General features: G+C 38.9%; 1 protein-coding gene across 1 annotated transcript in view; it reads right to left on the bottom strand.

Moving 5' to 3' along the window:
• The window catches only part of FCRL5 (Fc receptor like 5), a 43,267-nt gene that overhangs the window by 3,272 nt on the left and 17,147 nt on the right, over window positions 1-22,848 (bottom strand). Inside the window, exons 8-13 of the mRNA XM_060141868.1 lie at window positions 19,317-19,644; window positions 15,726-16,004; window positions 2,645-2,923; window positions 2,089-2,205; window positions 1,385-1,412; window positions 178-260 (exon numbers count right to left, since the gene is read on the bottom strand). Of these exons, the coding sequence (XP_059997851.1) occupies window positions 178-260; window positions 1,385-1,412; window positions 2,089-2,205; window positions 2,645-2,923; window positions 15,726-16,004; window positions 19,317-19,644 (1,114 nt within the window). The remainder of the gene's footprint in view (window positions 1-177; window positions 261-1,384; window positions 1,413-2,088; window positions 2,206-2,644; window positions 2,924-15,725; window positions 16,005-19,316; window positions 19,645-22,848) is intronic.

Below are 22,848 nucleotides of genomic sequence, written 5' to 3'. Positions count from 1 at the left end.
GGACTCTAAGGTTCTTGCCCCTTGTCTTGCTACTTCCTCCTCCCCCAGATAGAGTTTGTTTTCTGGAGGGGGCAGAGCCCTCTGGGCCTCTGTACTGTCCCTTCCTCATTTCTTCTCCCACCACTTCTTGGACCAACCCTGGGGTCCCTGCCCAAATGGAGGGTCCTCTGTCCTCACCATTGCTGTACACTGGTTGTAGTTCTATCCAGCTTGGTACATTGTGGTAGGTGGGCTCTTGTGGGTCTGAAGCTGACTGATTCCTGTAAGATAGAAGCATTGATGTTTCCCAGAAATCCTGATGAAGTAACTATAAGGATCATTCCCTGTTAGTGAGTCTTTACCACAGGATAGTTGCCAAGCCTGGAAACGTAGATGAGCATATAACAAATAGTCTATTGTTATGGACTATTATATTATAAATCATAATATTAATCCAGATTTTATGATCACCTGTATGTCACTGTGCTAGTGCCTATAACAATATTAAGTTGATTCTATTATTATCTCTATTTTTTAGATGGAAAAAATGGAGGTTCTGAGAAGTAAAATGACTTGCTCAAGACTATGTAACTAGAAAGGGGAAGAGCCAAGATTCAAACCTGGCTCCAAGGTCTACACTCCCAGAGAGATCAGTATCTGAGTGAAATCCATAATTAGAAAAGCTCAAATGGGAATTCCCTGATGGTTCAGAGGTTAGGACTTGGTGCTTTCACTAAGAAGGGCTCGGGTTCAATCCCTGGTAGGGGAACTAAGATCCTGCAACTGTGCAGCATGGCCAAAAAAACAAACAAACAAAAAGGCTCAGAGGAACTCAGGATGGTTTGGATGCTGCTACCATAAGCTTGCCCAGGGATAGTTTGTGAGCTATGGTGTGACTCCTAAAGTCAGCCTTTGGAATCCAAGATGGCAGCCCCTTCTTCACAGGCACCACCTCCTGTTAGCAGAGAGGTCTCTCGGGGTGGCCAAGTTGCATGACTCCATCTTCTTGGCTGTCATCACAACAGATGTTGGTTAGGTTAGGTTGGCCATGACCAGAGTTTTCCAGGCTGATTAAGCTAAGACCATCTTAGGAAACGGATGGATTCAGTGGTCATAGTGTCACTCAAACACTCAAACAACCAAGGCAACATTGGACCAAGGATGTAAGTTAATAAATAAAAAGCAATTAACACTTGCTGCAAGAAAAAGGCCTATTTAGCTAAGCTGATGGGTGAGAAGGTCCTGGGAATTGAGATATCCCAAGGGAGGTGGCAACATGAAATTGGCACAACCCATCTCAGTGACATGAAGCAGTGACCGTGCTCTCAGCAGTAACCAGATTTAATTCCATTTTCATACTTGGTGGGCATTTCATTAACCATATGGCAATATAGGCAGGTCTTACCTGGAGGAGTCAAATGTAGGCTTTCTCCCTGCAAAGGAAAGCAGAGAGACATTGAATCCAGCAGAAGGAAGACTTCACAAGGAGCACAGCTCATAGGAGGCTCACCTAGAACCTTCCAGGAGTCACTGTCTCTAAGATGTGAACCCTCCTTTGCTATGTCCAAGGGAGGTAGCAGATTGGGCAAAAACTACTGATCCTGGATTCCAGAGGGGTATAGTTATAATACAAAAAGGTAGCCCACAATCCATAATCTTTTAACGTGGAGTTTGTGAAGAACAATGGTCAATAGCTGAATGTGGGAAAATAGACTTGATCGGCTATGAAAATACCATACATTTACAAAATCAGTAAGTTATCAAATTACACTTGGTTTCTGTTTTCACTCCTATTTCTCAGAGTTTTTCTTCTCCTCTTCTGTTCCTTGGGGGGTCTTGTAAGGGTAGAGAGGGAAAGACACTGTAATTTGTCATGTCAGATAAACTACATCTTGTGAAGACATCTTACACCCAATAGGGCTGTTCTGGAAACTTTGCATTTGATTAAGACAAATTCTGGAGGAACTAGAGAGGAAGGTAGGAGTTGTGGAATTGTGCAGAAAGGAGGTTTTGAGAGCTTGGGGTTGGTTCCAAAGGCAGCATGGGCCTGAGGGAATGGAGATGGGAAGGACAGGGACTCAAGCAAAGGTTAACTAGGGAGTTACTCACCTGCTTTTCTCGGGAGCCAGCAGTAGAACAACAGTGTTATGGCAGCGAGACCCATCATGCTGAGCAGCCCCCCGGTGACACCGGTGGCAACAGGGCCACTTCTGCTCTCTGTCAGCCCTGAGGGGGAGACCCCAGGCATGAGCCAGATGGAGAGGCTTGTGGTCTTGAACTGCCCTGATCCCTGGAGCTGATGCCTGGGAGAGAGGATGAACTGAGGGGACCAGGACTCCTGAGGCTAATGAGGTGCAAGTGTGGCACAGGGGATGGAACTTCTCTTGGTGGGGAAGCTCATGTCTGTGGCTGATGCAAGGGTTGAGGGTCAGGATGGATGATGCTAGCTGAAGAGTATTAAATTCGGTGGTCTTCTTTAGCCTCCTTTCCCACCCAAATGACAAGCCTTCAGAAAAACTTAATGAAAATAACAGTTTGGAGAACATCTAGCTTTGTGTACATGTCCCTGAGAAACACTGTCCTGGTCAGGCATCACAAGGATTATCAGAGTATCCTAGGAGGAAATCTTTTGGCCACATCTGTGGCCTGAGAATAGGAAACTTACCTGTGATGGAAAGTGTCACTGCCTCACTGCACTGGGGACCCAGGCCATTGTCGGCCTCACAAGAGTAGGTTCCAGAATGATTTGCAGTCAGTGAGAGGTTGAGGGACACTCCTTGTCCAGAGTGGGACATGCTGCTCTCTAGGGTGACATTCTTGTGATAAAACTGGTACAGGATCGGGGGAGAGCCTCTCTGGGCCTCACAGTGAAGCTCCACCACATCCCCCACCACAGCCTGGGCCCTGGGGGCCCTGAGGGTGAGGATAGGGCGAGACACTGGAACTGAGGAAAAAACAAAAAGTCAATAGAAGTTCCTACTTCTAACATATTCAGAAAGGAACAAAAAATAATATAAACAAATAATAAAAGTCATATCTCAATCAAGGAAAATATATTGAAACACATATGACAGGCAAAGTTAGTGACCTGAATCCACAAATAGCTTTCAACGCACAAAAATATCCAACAGAAAAGTGTGAAAAGGGTATGAATCACTAAAAACTTCAAATAGCCAATAAATATATAAAGATATTATCTTTGTTACTAGTTAAGTATATACAAATAAAAACACCCATCAGACTGGCAAAGCTTAAAAAGGTAGATAATACTGATGGGGTTGTGGATTAAGAGGCACCCTGATATTCTCTCAGTGGGAATGCAAATTTGAGACACTTCCTTAAATGGTGATTTGGAAATATATATCTAATTTAAAATGCACATAAACTTGGACCCAGCAAATCTACTTCTAAGACTATTTTCTTTAGGGCTACTAACATAAGTTATGTAAAAAATGGCCAATAGGCACGTGAAAAGATGCTCAATATGGCTAATTATTAGAGAAATGCAAATCAAAACTACAGTGAGGTATCACCTCACACCAGTCAGAATGGCCATCATTAAAAAGTCAACAGGTTTGGTACTGTGATGTGTTTACTTATTATATACAGTTCATACTTCATAGAAACTGTTATTTTATTGCTTTTGAATAAATTTTATATGTTGAATAAAAAAAAGTCAACAGGACTGAGACCTTCAAGATGGCGGAGGAGTAAGATGTGGAGATCACCTTCTTCCCCACAAATACATCAGAAAAACAACTACATGTGGAACAACTCCTAGAGAACACCTACTGAAAGCTGCCAGAAGACCTCAGACTTCCCAAAATTGTGGCTTACAGGGTTTTGGTGCTCCATCCGGGTGTCAGGTCCTATGTCTCTGAGGTGGGAGAACGGAGTTCACAACATTGGTCCACAAGAGACTTCCCAGCTCCACGTAATAACAAATGGCAAATGCTCTCCCAGAGAGCACCATCTCAATGTTAAGACCCAGCTCCACTCAATGACCAGTAAGCTACAGTGCTGGACACCCTATGCCAAACAACTCGCAAGACAGGAACACAACCCCACCCATTAGCAGAGATGCTGTCTAAAATCAAAATAAGGTCACAGACACCCGAAAAAACCCACCAGACATGGCCTTGCCCACCAGAAAGACAATATTCAGCCTCACTGACCAAGACACAGGCACCAGTCCCCTCCACCTAGAAGCCTACACAACCCACTGAACCAACCTTAGCCACTGGGGACAGACACCAAAAGCAACGGGAACTACGAACCTGCAGCCTGTGAAAAGGAGACCCCAAACACAGTAAGTGAAGCAAAATGAGAAGACAGAGAAAAAAAAGCAGATGAAGGAGCAAGGTAAAAATGACCAGACCAAACAAATGAAGAAGAAATAGGCAGTCTACCTGAAAAAGAATTCAGAGTAATGAGTGTAAAGATGATCCAAAATCTTGGAAATGGAATGGAGAAAATAGAAGAAACATTTAAGAAGGACCTAGAAGAACTAAAGAGCAAACAAACAATGATGACCAACAAAATAAATGAAATTAAAAATTCTCTTGAAGGAATCAATAGCAGAATAACTGAGGCAGAAGAACGGATAAATAACCTGGAATATAAAAGGGTAGAAATAACTACCACAGAGCAGAATAAAGAAAAAAGAATGAAAAGAATTGAGGACAGTGTCAGAGACCACTGGGCAAACATTAAACACACCAACATTCAAATTATAGGGGTCCCAGAGAAGAAGAGAAAAAAAAGGAACTGAGAAAATATTTGAAGAGATTATAGTTGAAAACTTCCCTAATATGGGAAAGGAAATAGTCAATCAAGTCCAGGAAGGGCAGAGAGTCCCATACAGGATAAATCCAAGGAGAAACAGGCCAAGACACATATTAATCAAACTATCAAAAATTAAATACAGAGAAAAAATATTAAAGGCAGCAAGGGAAAAGCAACAAATAACATACAAGGGCATCCCCATAAGGTTACCAGCTGATCTTTCAGCAGAAACTCTGCAAGCCAGAAGGGAGGGGCAGGGCATATATAAAGTGTTGAAAGAGAAAAACCTACAACCAAGATTACTCTACCCATCAAGGATCTCATTCAGATTCGACAGAGAAATTAAAACCTTTACAGACAAGCAAAAGCTAAGAGAATTCAGCATCACAAAACCAGCTTTACGACAAATGCTAAAGGAACTTCTCTAGACAGGAAACAGAAGACAAGGAAAAGACCTACAAAACAAACCCAAAATAATTAAGAAAGTAGTAATAAGAACATACATATTGATAACTACCTTAAATGTAAATGGATTAAATACTCCCACCAAAATACATAGACTGGCTGAATGGATACAAAAACAAGACCCACATATATGCTGTCTACAAGAGACCCACTTCAGACCTAGGGACACATACAGACCGAAAGTGAGGAGATGGAAAAAGATATTCCATGCAAATGGAAGTCAAAAGAAAGCTGGTTAGCAATTCTCATATCAGACAAAATAGACTTTCAAATAAAGACTATTACAAGAGACAAAGAAGGATACTCATAATGATCAACAGATCAATCCAAGAAGAAGATATAACAACTGTAAATATTTATGCACCCAACAGAGGAGCACCTCAATACATTAGGCAAATGCTAACAGCCATAAAAGGAGAAAGTGACAGTAACACAATCGTAGTAGGGGACTTTAACACCCCACTTTCACCAATGGACAGATCATCCAAAATGAAAATAAATAATGAAACACAAGCTTTAAATGATATGTTAAACAAGATGGACTTAATTGATATTTATAGGACATTCCACCCAAAAACAACAGAATACACCTTCTTCTCAAGTGCTCATGGAACACTCTCCATGATAGATCATATCTTGGGTCACAAATCAAGCTTTGGTAAATTTAAAGTAATTGAAATTGCATCAAGTAACTTTTTGGACCACAATGCTAAGAGTCTAGATATTAATTACAGGTAAAAATCTATAAAAAACACAAACACATGGAGGATAAACAATACACTACTAAATAACCAAGAGGTCACCTAAGAAATCCAAGAGGAAATTAAAAAATACCTAGAAACAAATGACAATGAAAACATGATGACCCAAAATCTATGGGATGCAGCAAAAGCAGTTCTAAGACGGAAGTTTACAGCAGTACAATCCTACCTCAAGAAACAAGAAACATCTCAAATAAACAACCTAACCTTACACCTAAAGCAATTAGAGATAGAAGAAGGAGAACAACAAAAAACCCTCACAAAGTTAGCAGAGAGAAAGAAATCATAAATATCAGATCAGAAATAAATGAAAAAGAAATGAAGGAAACAATAGCAAATATCAATAAAACTAAAAGGTGGTTCTTTGAGAAGATAAACAAAATTGATAAACCATTAGCCAGACTCATCAAGAAAAAAAGGGAGAAGACTCAAATCAATAGAATTAGAAATGAAAAAGGAAAAGTAACAACTGACACATCAGAAATACAAAGGATCATGAGAGATTACTACAAGCAACTATATGGCAAAAAAATGGACAACCTGAAAGAAATGGACAAATTCTTAGAGAAGCACAACCTTCCAAGACTGAACCAGGAAGAAATAGAAAATATAAACAGACCAATCATGAGAACTGAAATTGAGACTGTGATTAAAAATCTTCCTAAAAACAAAAGCCCAGGGCCAGATGGTTTCACAGGCAAATTCTATCAAACATTTAGAGAACAGCTAACACCTATCTTTCTCAAACTCTTCCAAAATATAGCAGAGGGAGGAACACTCCCAAACTCATTCTACGAGGCCACCATCACCCTGATACCAAAACCAGACAAAGATGTCACAAAGAAAGAAAAGTACAGGCCAATATCACTGATGAACATAGATGCAAAAATCCTCAACAAAATACTAGCAAACAGAATCCAACAGCACATTAAAAGGATCATACAATATGCTCACGTGGGTTTTATCCCAGGAATGCAAGGATTCCTCAGTATATACAAATCAATCAATGTGATACACCATATTAACAAAGTGAAGGAGAAAAACCATATGGTCATCTCAATAGATGCAGAAAGAGCTTTTGACAAACTCAACACCCATTTATGATAAAACCCTCCAGAAAGTAGGCATAGAGGGAACTTACCTCAACATAATAAAGGCCATATATGACAAACCCACAACCAACGTCATTCTCAATGGTGAAAAAATGAAACCATTTCCACTAAGATCAGGAATAAGAGAAGGTGGTCCTCTCTCACCATTATTATTCAACATAGTTTTGGAAGTTTTAGCCACAGCAATCAGAGAAGAAAAAGAAATAAAAGGAATCCATACCGGAAAAGAAGAAGTAAAGCTGTCACTGTTCGCAGATGACATGATACTATACACAGAGAATCCTAAAGATGCTACCCAAAAACTACTAGAGCTAATCAATGAATTTGGTAAAGTAGCAGGATACAAAATTAATGCACAGAAAACTCTTGCATTCTTGAGAGGGCAGACAGCAGAAGCAAGAAGAACTACAATCCTGCAGCCTGTGGAACAAAAACCACATTCACAGAAAGATAGACAAGATGAAAAGGCAGAGGGCTATGTACCAGATGACGGAACAAGCTAAAGCCCCAGAAAAACAACTAAATGAAGTGGAGATAGGCAACCTTCCAGAAAAAGAATTCAGAATAATGATAGTGAAGATGATTCAGGGCCTCGGAAAAACAATGGAGGCAAAGATGGAGAAGATGCAAGACATGTTTAAAAAAGACCTAGAAGAATTAAAGAACAAACAAACAGAGATGAACAGTACAATAACTGAAATGAAAACTACACTAGAAGGAATCAAGAGCAGAATAGCTGAGGCAGAAAAATGGATAAGTGACCTGAAAGACACAATGGAGGAATTCACTGCTGCGGAACAGAATAAAGAAAAAAGAATGAAAAGAAATGAAGACAGCCTAAGAGACCTCTGGGACAACATTAAATGCAACAACATTTGCATTATAACGGTCCCAGAAGGAGAAGAGAGAGAGGAAGGACCAGAGAAAATATTTGAGGAGATTATACTCGAAGACTTCCTTAACATGGGAAAGGAAATAGCCACCCAAGTCCAGGAAATGCGGCAAGTCCCATACAGGATAAACCCAAGGAGAAACATGCCAAGACACACAGTAATCAAATTAGCAAAAATTAAAGACAAAGAAAGCAGCAAGGGAAAAATGACAAATAACATACAAGGGAACTCCCATAAGGTTAACAGCTGATTTCTCGGCAGAAACTCTACAAGCCAGAAGGGATTGGCATGATATACTTAAAGTGATGAAAGGGAAGAACCTGCCACCAAGATTACTCTACCCAGCAAGGATCTCATTCAGATTTGATGGAGAAATCAAAAGCTTTACAGACAAGCAAAAGCTAAGAGAATTCAACACCACCAAACCAGCTCTACAACAAATGCTAAAGGAACTTCTCTAAGTGGGAAACACAAGAGAAGAAAAGGACCTACAAAAACAAACCCAAAACAATTAAGAAAATGGTCATAGGAACATACATATCAATAATTACCTTAAACGTGAATGGAGTAAATGCTCCAACCAAAAGACACAGGATCACTGAGTGGATACAAAAACAAGATCCATATATATGCTGTCTACAAGAGACCCACTTCAGACCTAGGCACACATACAGACTGAAAGTGAGGGGATGGAAAAATATATTCCATGCAATTGGAAATCAAAATAAAGCTGCAGTAGCAATAGTCATATTGGATAAAATACACTTTAAATAAAGAATGTTACAAGAGACAAGGAAAGACACTACATAATGAGCAAGGGATCAATTGAAGAGGAAGATATAACAATTATAAATATATATGCATCCAACATAGGAGCACCTCAATACATAAGGCAATGGCTAACAGTTCTAAAATAGGAAATCGACAGTAACACAATAATAGTGGGGGACTTTAACACCCCACTTACACCAATGGACAGATCATCTAAAATGAAAATGAATAAGGAAACAGAAGCGTTAAATGACACAATAGACTAGATAGAGTTAATAGATATTTATAGGACATTCCATCCCCAAAGAGCCGATTACACTTTATTCTCAAGTGTGCATGGAACATTCACCAGGATAGACCACATCTTGGGTCACAAATCAAGCCTCAATAAATTTAAGAGAATTGAATTCATATCAGGCACCTTTTCTGACCACAATGCTATGAGATTAGAAATGAATTACAGGGAAAAAAAACATTAAAAAACACAAACACACACACACACACACACAAAAAAAAAACCCCAAAAAAACCCCACAAACACATGGAGGCTAAACAATACATTACTAAATAACGAAGAGATCACTGAAGAAATCCAAGAGGAAATAAAAAAATACCTAGAGACAAATGGGAATGAATACACGATGATCCAAAACCTATGGGATGCAGCAAAAGCAGTTCTTAGAGGGAAGTTTATAGTTATACAAGGCTACCTCAAGAAACAAGAAAAATCTCAAATAAACAATCTAACCTTACACCTAAAGGAACTGGAGAAAGAAGAACAAACAAAACCCAAAGTTAGCAGAAGGAAAGAAATCATAAAGATCAGAGCAGAAATAAATGAAATAGAAACAAAGGAAACAATTGCAAAGATCAATAAAACTAAAAGCTGGTTCTTTGAGAAGGTAAACAAAATTGATAAACCGTTAGACAGACTCACCAAGAAAAAGAGGGAGAGGACTCAAATCAATAAAATTAGAAATGAAAAAGCAGAGGTTACAACAGACACCGCAGAAATACAAAGCATCCTAAGAGATTACTACAAGCAATTGTATGCCAATAAAATGAACAACTTGGAAGAAATGGACAGATTCTTAGAAAGGTATAAACTTCCAAGACTGAACCAGGAGGAAATAGAAAATATGAACAAGCTAGTCACAAGTAATGAAATTGAAACTGTGATTAAAAATCTTCCAACAAACAAAAGTCAAGGACCAGATGGCTTCCCAGGTGAATTCTATCAAACATTTAGAGAAGAGCTAACACCCATCCTTCTCAAACACTTCCAAAATATTGCAGAGGAAGGAACACTCCCAAACTCATTCTATGAGGCCACCATCACCCTGACACCAAAACCAGACAAAGATAGTACAAAAAAAGAAAAATACAGAGCAATACCACTGATGCATATAGATGCAAAAATCCTTAACAAAATATTAGCAAACAGAATGAAACAACACATTAAAAGGATCATACACCATGATCAAGTGGGATTTATCCCAGGGATGCAAGGAGTCTTCAATATACGTAAATCAGTCAATGTGATACACCATATTAACAACTTGAAGAATTAAAACCATATGACCTTCTCAATAGATGCAGAAAAAGCTTTTGACAAAATTCAACACCAATTTATGATAAAAACTCTCCAGAAAGTGGGCACAGAGGGAACGTACCTCAACATAATAAAGGCCATATATGACAAACACACAGCAAACATCATTCTTAATGGTGATAAACTGAAAGCATTTCCTCTAAGATCAGGAACAAGACAAGGATGTCCACTCTTACCACTATTATTCAACATAGTTTTGGAAGTCCTAGCCACAGCAATCAGAGAAGAAAAAGAAATAAAAGGAATTCAAATTGGAAAAGAAGAAATAAAACTGTCACTGTTTGCAGATGACATGATACTATACATAGAGAATGCTAAACATGCCACCAGAAAGCTACTAGAGCTAATCAATGAATTTGGTAAAGTTTCAGGATACAAAATTAATGCACAGAAATCTCTTGCATTCCTATACACTAATGATGAAACATCTGAAAGAGAAATTAAGAAAACACTCCCGTTTACCATTACAACAAAAAGAATAAAATACCTAGGAATAAACCTACATAGGGAGACAAAAGGCCTGTATGCAGAAAACTATAAGACACTGATGAAAGAAATTAAAGATGATACCAAAAGATGGAGAGATATACCACATTCTTGGATTGGTCGAATCAATATTGTGAAAATGACTATACTACCCAAAGCGATCTACAGATTTAATGCAATCCCTATCAAATTACCAATGACATTTTTTATGGAACTAGAACAAAAAATCTTAAAATTTGTATGGAGACAAAAAAGACCCTGAATAGCCAAAGCAGTCTTGAGGAAAAAAAAAGGAGCTGGCAGAATCAGACTCCATAACTTCAGACTATACTACAAAGCTACAGTAATCAAGAAAATATGGTACTGGCACAAAAACAGAAACATAGATCAATGGAACAACATAGAAAGCCCAGAGGCAAACCCACGCACCTGTGGTCCACTAATCTATGCCAAATGAGGCAAGGATATACAATGGAGAAAAGACAGTCTCTTCAATAAGTGGTGCTGAGGAAACTGGACAGCTACATGTAAAAGAATGAAATTAGAACACTCCCTAACACCATACACAAAAATAAAGTCAAAATGGATTCGAGACCTAATGTAAGACTGGACACTATAAAAATCTTAGAGGAAAACATAGGAAGAACACTCTTTGACATAAATCACAGCAAGATCTCTTTTGGTCCACCTCTTAGAGTAGTGGAAATAAAAACAAAAATAAACAAATGGGACCTAATGAAACTTAAAAGCTTTTGCACAACAAAGGAAACCATAAACAAGACGAAAAGCCTCAGAATGGGAGAAAATATTTGCAAATGAAGCAACTGACAAAGGATTAATCCCCAAAATTTACAAACAGCTCATGCAACTCAATATCAAAAACAACAAACAAAGCCCAATCCAAAAATGGGCAGAAGACCTAAATAGGCATTTCTCCAAAGAAGATATACAGATTGCCAACAAACACATGAAAGGATGTTCTAATCATTAGAGTAAAACAAATCAAAACTACAATGAGGTATCACCTCACACCAGTCAGAATGGCCATCATCAAAACATCTACAAACAATAAATGCTGGAGAGGGTGTGGAGGAATGGTAACCCTCTTCCACTGTTGGTGGGAATGTAAATTGGTACAGCCACTATGGAGAACAGTATGGAGGTTCCTTAAAAAACTAAAAATAGAACTACTATACGGCCCCACATCCCACTACTGGGCGTATACCCTGAGAAAACCTTAATTCAAAAAGAGTGATGTACCACAATGTTCATTGCAGCTCTATTTATAATAGCCAGGACATGGAAGCAACCTAAGTGTCCATCGACAGATGAAGAGATAAAGAAGATGTGGCATATATATACAATGGAATATTTCTCAGCCATAAAAAGAAACAAAATTGAGTTATTTGTAGTGAGGTGGATGGACCTAGAGTCTGTCATACGGAGTGAAGTAAGTCAGAAAGAAAAAAACGAATACCGTATGCTAACACATATATATGGAACCTAAAAAATAATAAAAAGGCTATGAAGAACCTAGAAGCAGGACAGGAATAAAGATGCAGATGTAGAGAATGCACTTGGGGACATGGGGGTGGGGAAGGGTAAGCTGGGACGAAGTGAGAGAGTGGCATGGACTTATATACACTACCAAATGTAAAATAGATAGCTAGTGGAAAACAGCTGCATAGCACAAGGAGATCACCTCGGTGCTTTGTGACCACCTAGAGGGGTGGGATAGGGATGGTTGGAGGGAGACGCAAGAGGAAGGAGATAGGGAGATATATGTATATGTATAGCTGAGTCACTTTGTTATAAAGCAGAAACTAACACACCATTGTAAAGCAATTACAGTCCACTAAAGACGTTAAAAAAAAAAGTCAAGAAACATTGCTGGAGAGCCTGTGGAGAAAAGGGAGCCCTCCTACACTGTTGGTGGGAATGTAAATTGGTGCAGCCACTATGGAGAATAGTATGGAAATTCCTCAAAAAAGTAAAAATTGAGTTACTATATGATCCTGTAATTCCACTCTTGGGCAAATGCTAGTTCAAAAAGGTATATGCACCCCAATGTTTATAGCAGCAATATTTACAATAGCCAAGACATGGCAGCAACCTAAATATCATCATTAGAGTAATGGATAAAGAAGATGTGGTATATATACATACGATGGACTATTACTCAGCCATAAAAAAGAATGAAATAATGCCATTGCAGGAACATGGATGGACTTAAAGATTGCCATACTGAGTGAAGTCAGACAGAGAAAGACAAATATCATATGATATCACTTATCACTAAAAAAATGATGCAAATGAACTTATTTATAAAACAGAAATAGACTCACAGACATAGAAAACAAAATTATGGTTACCAAGGGGGCTAGCAGGCAGGGATGAGATAAATTTGGAGTTTGGGATTAACATGTATACCCTACTATATATAAAATAGATAACCAGCAAGGGCCTACTGTATAGCACAGGGAACTATACTCAATATCTTGTAATAACCTACAATGGAAAGAATCTGATAACGAATATATATATATATATATATATATATGTACGTATATGAAACTGAATCACTTTGCTGTACACATTGTAACTATACTTCTATTTAAAAAAGTATTTGCAAATATATTTGCACAAAGATTTCTATTGTAGAATTTTTATAATAGCTAAAAACTGGAGACAACCTAGTTGACTTGCTAATAAAACACGAAAGATATCCAAGATATATCAAGTAAAAAATGCAAGTTGCATAACTATATGTGTAATATGATTGTACTTGTAAAAAATTCTATGCCTTTATGTTTATAATATATTTTAATATTTCTAGAAAAACATACCTGAAAGTACCCTTTTGTTCCATTTGACTTTTTATCGTGAAAGTTTATGTATTCTTCCAGAATAATAAATTATTAAAAAGTTGTGTTAAACCTGGCCACAAAGGATGAGAGATATTATAATGTAGATTTACATTGAGTTGGATAGGCTCATTTTTCAACCTGGCTTTACCTTTGCTAGCTGTGTCTCTAAGCTGGTTACTTCACCTCTCTAAGCTTCAGTTTCCTCTCCTGCAAACTGAGGATAAAAATGATCTCATTTTTAACCTCAGTGGTTTATTTTAAAGATTAAATGAGATATTGCATGTCAAGTACTAAGCACAGGGCCTGGCACATACAAGGGCTCAGTAAGTATTTATGATGGTGATGATGATGATGGTAGTGACAATGTAATAAGTATTCCTTTTTCTTGTAGTTCTCCATGATGTGTCCTAGTTCTAGGACTCAGACACAATCATTTAGCAAGAAGTCCTTTAGGTGTGATAGCACCAGCATAAATAATAGGCATTTGCACCAGGGATCATAGAAACAAAGGAATGAGGATGTGTATAAAATCACGAATACAGAGTGTGAGGGGTATGATGTGCTGGTCCACTGTGTTGTGAAGAGGGAGGGAGTGGCACTTGGTCAGAAGTACATGCCTGTGTGGTGGATCTAAAAGGTGAGTGTGTAAACCATGCGGTAAGAGTTCCTGTGAACCTTAGAGGAAAATTGGCTGAGGCAGGTGCTGCCTACCACTGGGGGAAGAAGAATGGACTAGTTGAATAGAAAAAAATCAAATCTGCAATCAGGTAGCCTGCTAGATGCCAAAGACATGGCTGCCCCAGCCACCTTGATGGGATGCTGGCTCCTGGGCTGGTATGCCTAAATCAACCTGCTCATGTGATTTTGTCTGTATTTCTTATGATACTCAGGGACCCAGCCAAGGGAGACTAAGAGTATCAGCCTGTATTTTGCTTTATGTACTTCAGAAAGCATTTGCATGTTATTTCATGGTCTCGTGTTTCTCTGGGTTTGTATCCCAGGAGCAGTGACTCCCAGCTTCTCCTTTAGCATGTCTCCTTCCAGGAACCTTTGAGTCTGACATACACCATATTCCCTGTGCACCAAAATAATAGGATTCTAGGGTTGAGGATGACCCTGATATTCATCTAGTTCAATTTTCTCACTTTGTGAATGAGGAAGTTGAGGTCAATATAGGGAAATATGCTTGGCCAAGTTCATAGAGCTAGTATCTTCAGAACCAACACTAGAACATTCATCTCAACAGCCCTTAGCATACTTTTGCTCTACCATAAGATTGGCCTGTAGAGGATCATCACAAAGCAGATTCAGAGATGACAAGAAGCAGTTTTCCTTTGGCTTTTATACCTAAAGGCAAGATGTCAGACTGCTTAGAGAATGAAAGAATTTGATTAATGGGTGACCATTTTCACTCCATGTCATCCTGCTTTCACCTCTGTGTCCCCATTGCTTTAAGAATCACTTTGTAAACTAACTTGGATTGGTTGTGATTGTATACCCTTAAAAGCTATGTACCTAGCTAATATTAATATAGAATTTTTAATATGGAAATGTGAGGCATGTTTATATCCCTGGTAGTGAAAGAAGCTCAAGAGTAGAAGTTTGTTGGAAGTCAAAGAGAGAAAAACCAGGACAAAGAATGACCCGACCTTTTTTGGGGCAACGAAACCTATACCTAAAATTCATTATTTTCCCTTTTGTATCGTAATTGCAGATCAAAATATAGTCTTGGTTCTAAAAACCTTCTTTGCATTTTTAGTGAGGAGTTTTGATCGCATTCAAGAAGACTTCTTGAACTGTGCTGCTGGGAAGGTCCAGGTTCCTGAAAGCGCAGACACAGGAAGGATCCCAGACTTTCAACTGGAAATTCTATGTGCAGGAAATATGCTGGGTGGTCACACCAGCAAACAGGAGTGCTGGAGCTCCATTTCTGCTGCCGGGGAGAGAAAGCAGTCAGTCCCTGGTTGTGCTGTCTGTGGGCAGGACCAACTCACCTATGACACTGAGTAGCATCACCTCACTCTGCTGGACCCCCAGGCCATTGTTGGCCTTACAGGAGTAGTTTCCAGAATGGTTCGTGGTCAGAGAGAGGTTGAAGGATGCTCCCCCTCCCAAGGGAGCTGAGCTGTTTCCCACGGTGACATCCTTGTGATAAAACTGGTACAGGATCGGGGGAGAGCCTCTCTGGGCCTCACAGTGAAGCTCTACCATGTCCCCCACCACAGTCTGGGCCCTGGAAGCCCTGAGGGTGAGGACAGGCTGAGACACTGGAACTGAAGGAAAAAAGATAGTTAACCATCAGTTCATGCTGTTTAAATATGTTCTTCCATAGAAAAGATATTTCAAACAGGAAAATGTTTTTAATGACCTTGTGACATCACTCAGAACTCAGCTATAATTGCTTCATATCTGAAGAAACAAATCATTTATGTAGTGTTATATATAGTCTGGAATACTTCGATATACAATCGCAAAAGTGTTTGGGGAATCTGAAAACAGAGATTAAATTGAAACCCAAGTATCTGAGAAGTCAGAAGACAGTTGGAGAAAAGGAGAAATCAGTTCAATAGAAAATAAGAAACAGGGGAGACTGCTGCTTACATAGCCAGAGATGTAACCGAGCCTTGGCCGCATCAAAAATAAGACCCAAAAGAGAATAAATATTGATCAAGTTATTGGCTCATTTTTATATTTATTCATTCATCAAAAATTAATTGAGCAGTTTAAAAGTCTCAGGAACTACACAATATGCTGGGGATTCAATAGTGAGAAAGACACAGTTCCTGCCCTCATGAAGCCTGCAATCTAGATGAGATGATAGAGAGCAATTAAATAGAAAAACAAATACATAATTAAAACATTTATAATTGATACAAAGTAAAGAATAGGATGCTATGAAATGTATAATAATGGGGCCTGATCTAGTATGGGTTAGTCAGGTAATGCTTCCTCACAAAGTGACATCTGAATTAACCAGGTGAGGAAGGGAGTGAAGACTGCCCAGGCAGGCAAACAGTGTGCGCAAAGGCCCTGAGCTGGAAAGAAGGTTGGAGCTTTTGAGCTGTTGAAACGAGGTGACAGCAGCAGTAAGAGAAGGGTTTGAAGAGTGCCATGAAATAGGAGGCTGGAGAGCTAGGCAGAGCTTCACAAGCTATGGTACGGATTTTGATCCTTCTTCACAGAGCAATGGGAAACCTGTAAGTGTCTCTATACAGGGGCATGAGATGATCAAACCTGTCTTTTCTAAAGACAATTTTGATCTCAGTGTGCAAAATGGATTGTAATGGGACAGAAATGGAATGGAGAGGTTATTAGGGGTGGAGTGGTGGCGTTGCAGTAATTGAAATGGTGGTAGACTTGACTATGATAGTGGCAGTAAAGATAGAAAGAAAAGATCCAAGGAATATTTTGGAAATAAAATCAATAGGAGTCAATGATTAACTGGCTATGGAGACCAAGGGAGAGAAATGGCAAGGAAGACTCCTGGGATTTTGCCTTGTATATATGGGTGAATGGAAGTGTCTTTCACAGAGCTAGGGACACTTGGAGGAGGACCAGATATGGGGGGAGTTCCATGAGTTCAGTTTTAGAGATGTTCAAGTTCGTGAGCCTTTAAGAGGTATGGCATAGGCAGGTGCTCAGGTAGGAGGTCTCTTTTGGAGATAAAAGCTTAAGAATCATTTATAGATGACACCCCCAGGATTATCCAGAGAAAGAACATATATAAGAGAAGAGGGTACATGCAGGACAAAGCTCTGGGACACACCAATGCTTTTAAAGTTTGTCTATAAAAGGAGGAGCTAGTAAAGGGAACTGAGAAGGAGTGGCAGAGAAAGGAGATCCAGGAGAAGGTGAAGTCATTGAAGCCAAGGAAGGGAGGGTTTCAAGAAGAAAGAAATACTATTTCTGAGAGACCAAGTAAGATGAGGATTGGAAAATGGCCATTACATTTAAAGCCATGGGGGTCATTTGTGACCTTTGTGAGAATCATTTTTTATATAAAGGTCAGAAGAAACCAAGTGTTAAATCCAAGAAGGTAAGGAGGAAATGGAGAAAATCTGTGCAACTGACTCTTTTTTGGAAGTGAAGCCATAATAGAGCAGTGGCTGGAGACATAAGTGGGACCAAGTTAGGGTTTTTTCTTAGACATGGGAGAGACATAGCACGTTAAATGTCAATGGGAAGGATCCTATAAAGCAGGAGAGAAAGTTGTTCAAAGTCTGAGAATGCAAGGAAGGATGGACTCTAGAGGTGAGACGGAGATGTTCACCTTTCATAGGAAGCAGTCTTCTATACCTTAGGAAGAGGAGGGATGAGTTACTGGATGGATACCGAGACAAACACTCAAATGGTGGTGGGAGTCGAGGGTGTGATTGTCTGGGAGGAAGTAAAGGTGTTAATGAACTGGGGGTTCTGTTGAGGTCTGAGAAAAATAATGATTGGAGGATTTTATTTAATTCCTGTATTCTTTTATTTTTTTAAAACATCTTTATTGGAGTATAATTGCTTTACAATGGTGTGTTAGTTTCTGCTTTATAACAAAGTGAATCAGCTGTGCATATACATATATCTGCGTATCTCCTCCCTCTTGCGTCTCCCACTCTCCCTCCCTATCCCACCCCTCTAGGTGGTCACAAAGTACCGAGCTGATCTCCCTGTGCTATGTGGCTGCTTCCCACTAGCTATCTATTTTACATTTGGTAGTGTATATATGTCCATGCCACTCTCTCACTTCATCCCAGCTTACCCTTCCCAATCCCCGTGTCCTCAAGTCCACTCTCTACATCTGCGTCTTTACTCCGGTCCTGCCCCTAGTGATTGGAGGATTTGAAGAAACAAGTAGAGGGATAGGAGGTTGTGATCAGGTGATTGGAGTAGTGTATGTACGGGGCAGTGGGTGGCGGAAAGAATGACAAGCCATTTTATTGAGTGGGTCATCCATGTGGACGAGTTATGGAATGATGACAGAGTGTAGGGTAGAGAGGAAGACTATGAGTGAGGTGCCAAGCCTGCACTGAAAGTGGGCATGACTAGGAGGTCAGCCCATGAGAGGCCAGGTAGGAGAGAGAGTGCTATAGCTGAATGAGAGGTAAGATGTCAGGAGAATGATGTTGAAAGGTCTTTTAGCAGGAGTTCTGGCTGGAGGTCTGAGATGCTCTGGGACAGGGGCAGGAGAAGCTAGAGAGAAATTCATGAGCCAGTGAAAGGATGAGTTGGCCATTTTATTGATTGACTGACAAAGGAAACCCCAACTAAATCTCTTCTGAGGTGAGACATGTTGAACTTTATAATTTCCTTTCTTGCTGATCATTGTTGGCCAGGATGCAATTTGTGTTTTAAAAGCCTTTATTCCTACGTTAGGAAACTTTTAGTCACAATGCCTTGCACTGCTGCTACCAAGAGAGGCAAAGCAAGCAAAGGGAAGGTGCGAGTTCCTGAAAATGTAGAATACAGAACTCTCAGTTGGAGGCTGTGTAGCAATGATGTCACACAGCAAATGGCCCTGTGGTAACTCCAATCTCGGCTACAGGTGAAGGTGGGGGAGATGGTCTGTCCCTGGCTGTGCTGTAGTTGGGTCCACTTACCTCTGACACTGAGTGACACTGTGTTACTGCGCTGGAACCCCTGGCCATTGTTGGCCTCACAGAAATAGTTCCCAGAATGCTCTGCCGTCAGAAGGAGGTTGAAGGAAGCTCCCCTTCCAGAGGGGCTTGAGCTGCTCTCCAGGCTGGCATCCTCATGATAAAACTGGTACAGGATTGGGGGAGAGCCTCTCCATGCCTCACAGTGAAGCTCTACCATGTCCCCCACCACAGCCTGGGCCCCGGGAGTCCTGAGGGTGAGGATGGGGTGAGATACTGGAACTGAGAGCAAAAATGAGTTAGTTGATACCAGGATCTTTTCCCATTGACTCTATTTTTATTTTTCAGAAGTTACCTCTAATGATTATTTGGTGACATTTTCTAGATCTTTTCTATGTGTAAGAACTCTTATTCTTATCAACACATAAACAAATACATAAAATACCCACATACATGCCTGGGATCACAGTATACATACTGGTCTATGACCTGATTTTTCCCCTTAGCAAAATATCATGAGCATCATTCTGTGTTATTACCTAAAGATCTATCTCTGTCACTTAAAAAATCAGCTTTATTGAGGTATAATTTACATGCATAAAATGCAACTCCTCTAAATTTAAAATTTGATAATTTAGGGTAAATATTGCTTGATTATTTTTAACAATAGCAAAGCATTCCATGGTATGAATTTACTGTAATACACTGAAGCAATTCCTCATTATGGAACTTTAGGTTGTTATTGTTTTCTAAGTTTGAATAAGGCTGCATTACACAATTCTGTATATATATCATTGTATTTTGTCAATGCATTTCTTAGGATAAATTCTTCGAAGTGGGATTTCTGGGATTGGGATATGGGCATTTCAAATAATGATATATAATGCTAAATTTTTCTTCAAAAAGTTTCAATGAATTTACACTTGCACTAATAGTATGTAAGAGTTTCCTTTCCCCACCCTCTGATCAATTATAGTCATATAAATGCACAGGCTTATTTTTCTTATCATTTCTCTTTTCCTAGTTTTAAACTCTACAGTTGTTCCATCTGAAGAATTGACTTATTGTATCCTATGGGACCTTACAATTTATTATTTGATTTTTTATGGACTGCTAGTGAACTATAATCCATTAATGATGAGTTGTTCTCTATAAAGTAACCAGAAATTATTTACAAAATGAAAACTTTGAAATCTGTCATTAATTTTTATAAATTATCAAGTCAATTTTTGTTCTCCATTATGAAATAATAATAATCATGAGAAAATTGGTTTTTTTAATTTCCTCTTCTCCCTCTGGCTGATTTTCCTTTGTTACATATATTTTTTACATTTTCAGCATTTATAATAGTTGCTTTCTCTTCTGTAACCATAACTCTCATGTTGCTTAGCCTTTGTTTTTATGTCTGAATCAGTGGTTTTCAACCATATCTGTACAATATTTTCAACTGAGGATGTGTTAAAAAATATGGATTCTGAGACCCCATCTGAGAGATTCTGAATTTGATTGGTCTGGAGAGAGCTTAGTAAAAAGTCTTTTTTCAAAATTCCTAGGTGATTCTAATATGCAGCCAAGGCTGAGAACTACTGATCTGAATAGATTCAGTATTCACTTTTCATATCATAGTTTCCTCATTTGGAGTCTTTTATATTGATTCATACCTTGGCTGGCTAGAGTTTGTCATCAAGTAATTTTTCAAGAAGCTTTAATGGGTACTAAGTTCCCTGAATTCTTGCACGTTTGAAAATGTTTTTTTGATTTGATATAAAATTCTCAGTTCTCATTTCTCCTCTGAAAGTTCAAGTCTGAATACAATTCCTCTCTCTTTTAGCATTGACTTCTGTGTAAAGACTAAGACCAACTGCATATTTTTTCTTTTTGAGATGACTGCTATTTTTTCTTTTTTTTTTTTGCTGTGATCACACACACGTGGGCGCATGCACACACACACACACGTATATTTTTAGCCTTGAAAGTCAATAACCTCATCAGGATATGTCTTTTGATCTACATATTCAAGTTTTCTTCACTTCAGGAAACTTTTTTATTATGTCTTTGAGTTTTGTTTCTCTCTTTAGACACTTAATTATCCACACTTGTGGACTTCGTTGTCTGATCTCCATATTTTACTTTCTTTTTGCCTTTTTCTGTGTCTTTCTACTTTGTATTCTGTATTATTTTCTCAAACCAATTCTCCATTCCAGTAACAGATTTTGGAAGTATGCATTCTCTTCTTAGTGCTTCAAATTTGGATTTTATTTTTAACATAGGTTTGGTTTTTCTCCTGAGCTCTGTTTTATATATATATATATATATATATATATATATATATTTTATTTTCTGTTATCATCTCTCTTTTTTTCTTAACATCTTTATTGGAGTATAATTACTTTACAATGGTGTGTTAGTATCTGCTTTATAACAAAGTGAATCAGCTATACATATAAGATTCTCATATTGGACTTGTTTTCTTTATGGCTTTTACTTCAATGAATAAAATTATATTCTGAGTTTTGTATTTGCTTGAGAAAGCTGTGTGTGTGTGGGGGGCGGGTAGTGTTTTAGTGACCCAGGGCTGTTGATAGATTCAAAATGGGTATATCTTATTAGCTCACATTCCCAAGAAATTTCTGTGTCTTCTCTTTGGGGTATATTCCCTTGGGGAAAAAAAAACAACCCAGATTATTCTGCCAGAAAGTCTGCATGGCTCACAGTGAAGCTTCTCAACTTGTTTGCTAATTTAGGGCTCATTTACTTCTGTTCAGTTGATATAAACAGTTGCAAAGATCAATGTTTTCTCCCTGCTCTTTTTTTCCTCATCTCTTCTCAAAGACTTTTTGTTCATGGAGTTACAAATGCTGACTGAGGACCTACTCTATGCCAGACACCAAGTAGGCACAGGGATGAGGTGCAGTCCAAAACTGATAAGGTTCCATTCTCATGAAGCTTATACTCTGGTATTGAGGAAGACAGACACTAAATGGGAAATAAAGGGGTTTCAGATATTGCTAAATTTGAGAAGAAAATACAACATCATAATGAGAAAGAGGATGTCTTAGGGCTTGGGGCTTTCCTAGGTAGATTGGCTTCAGGCTTTGGAGTCTGGGCCCCAGATCATTTACATTTTTAAAATAATCTCTTTACTCAACAATTTATATTGGGGTAATGTCTTCCTTTGGCCATGTTTTATTTCTATGATCTGAAACAGCTATCGAGGAGCAAGAGGTCCTTCAGATCCATATGTTCCAAGATAGGACCATAGTAATAAGAACTCCAAGTGGACTCATGGGTTCCTAAGACCACAGACTGTAACAGAAACTTGCCTAATTTACAAATTCTGACCAGACCACACTTGCAGTTACAATCACACTCTGACCAATTCCTGCTCCCAAAGCCCTAAAAGTGCCTCACCTAACTCCCTGCTGTGAGAGTTGATGAGACTCTGTGAAACTGATGCTCTCCCTTGCTTTGCCAGGTAAACAAGCCCAGCTCTGGGGCACCCACAGATTTCCCTGGTTGTCTTGTCTGGGGCTTT

The sequence above is a fragment of the Lagenorhynchus albirostris genome, chromosome 2 (genome assembly GCF_949774975.1).
Source record: "Lagenorhynchus albirostris chromosome 2, mLagAlb1.1, whole genome shotgun sequence".
Classification (NCBI taxonomy): Eukaryota; Metazoa; Chordata; class Mammalia; order Artiodactyla; family Delphinidae; genus Lagenorhynchus; species Lagenorhynchus albirostris.
The sequence above is the reverse complement of the archived record's forward strand: the minus strand, read 5'-3'. Positions and strand labels throughout refer to the sequence as shown.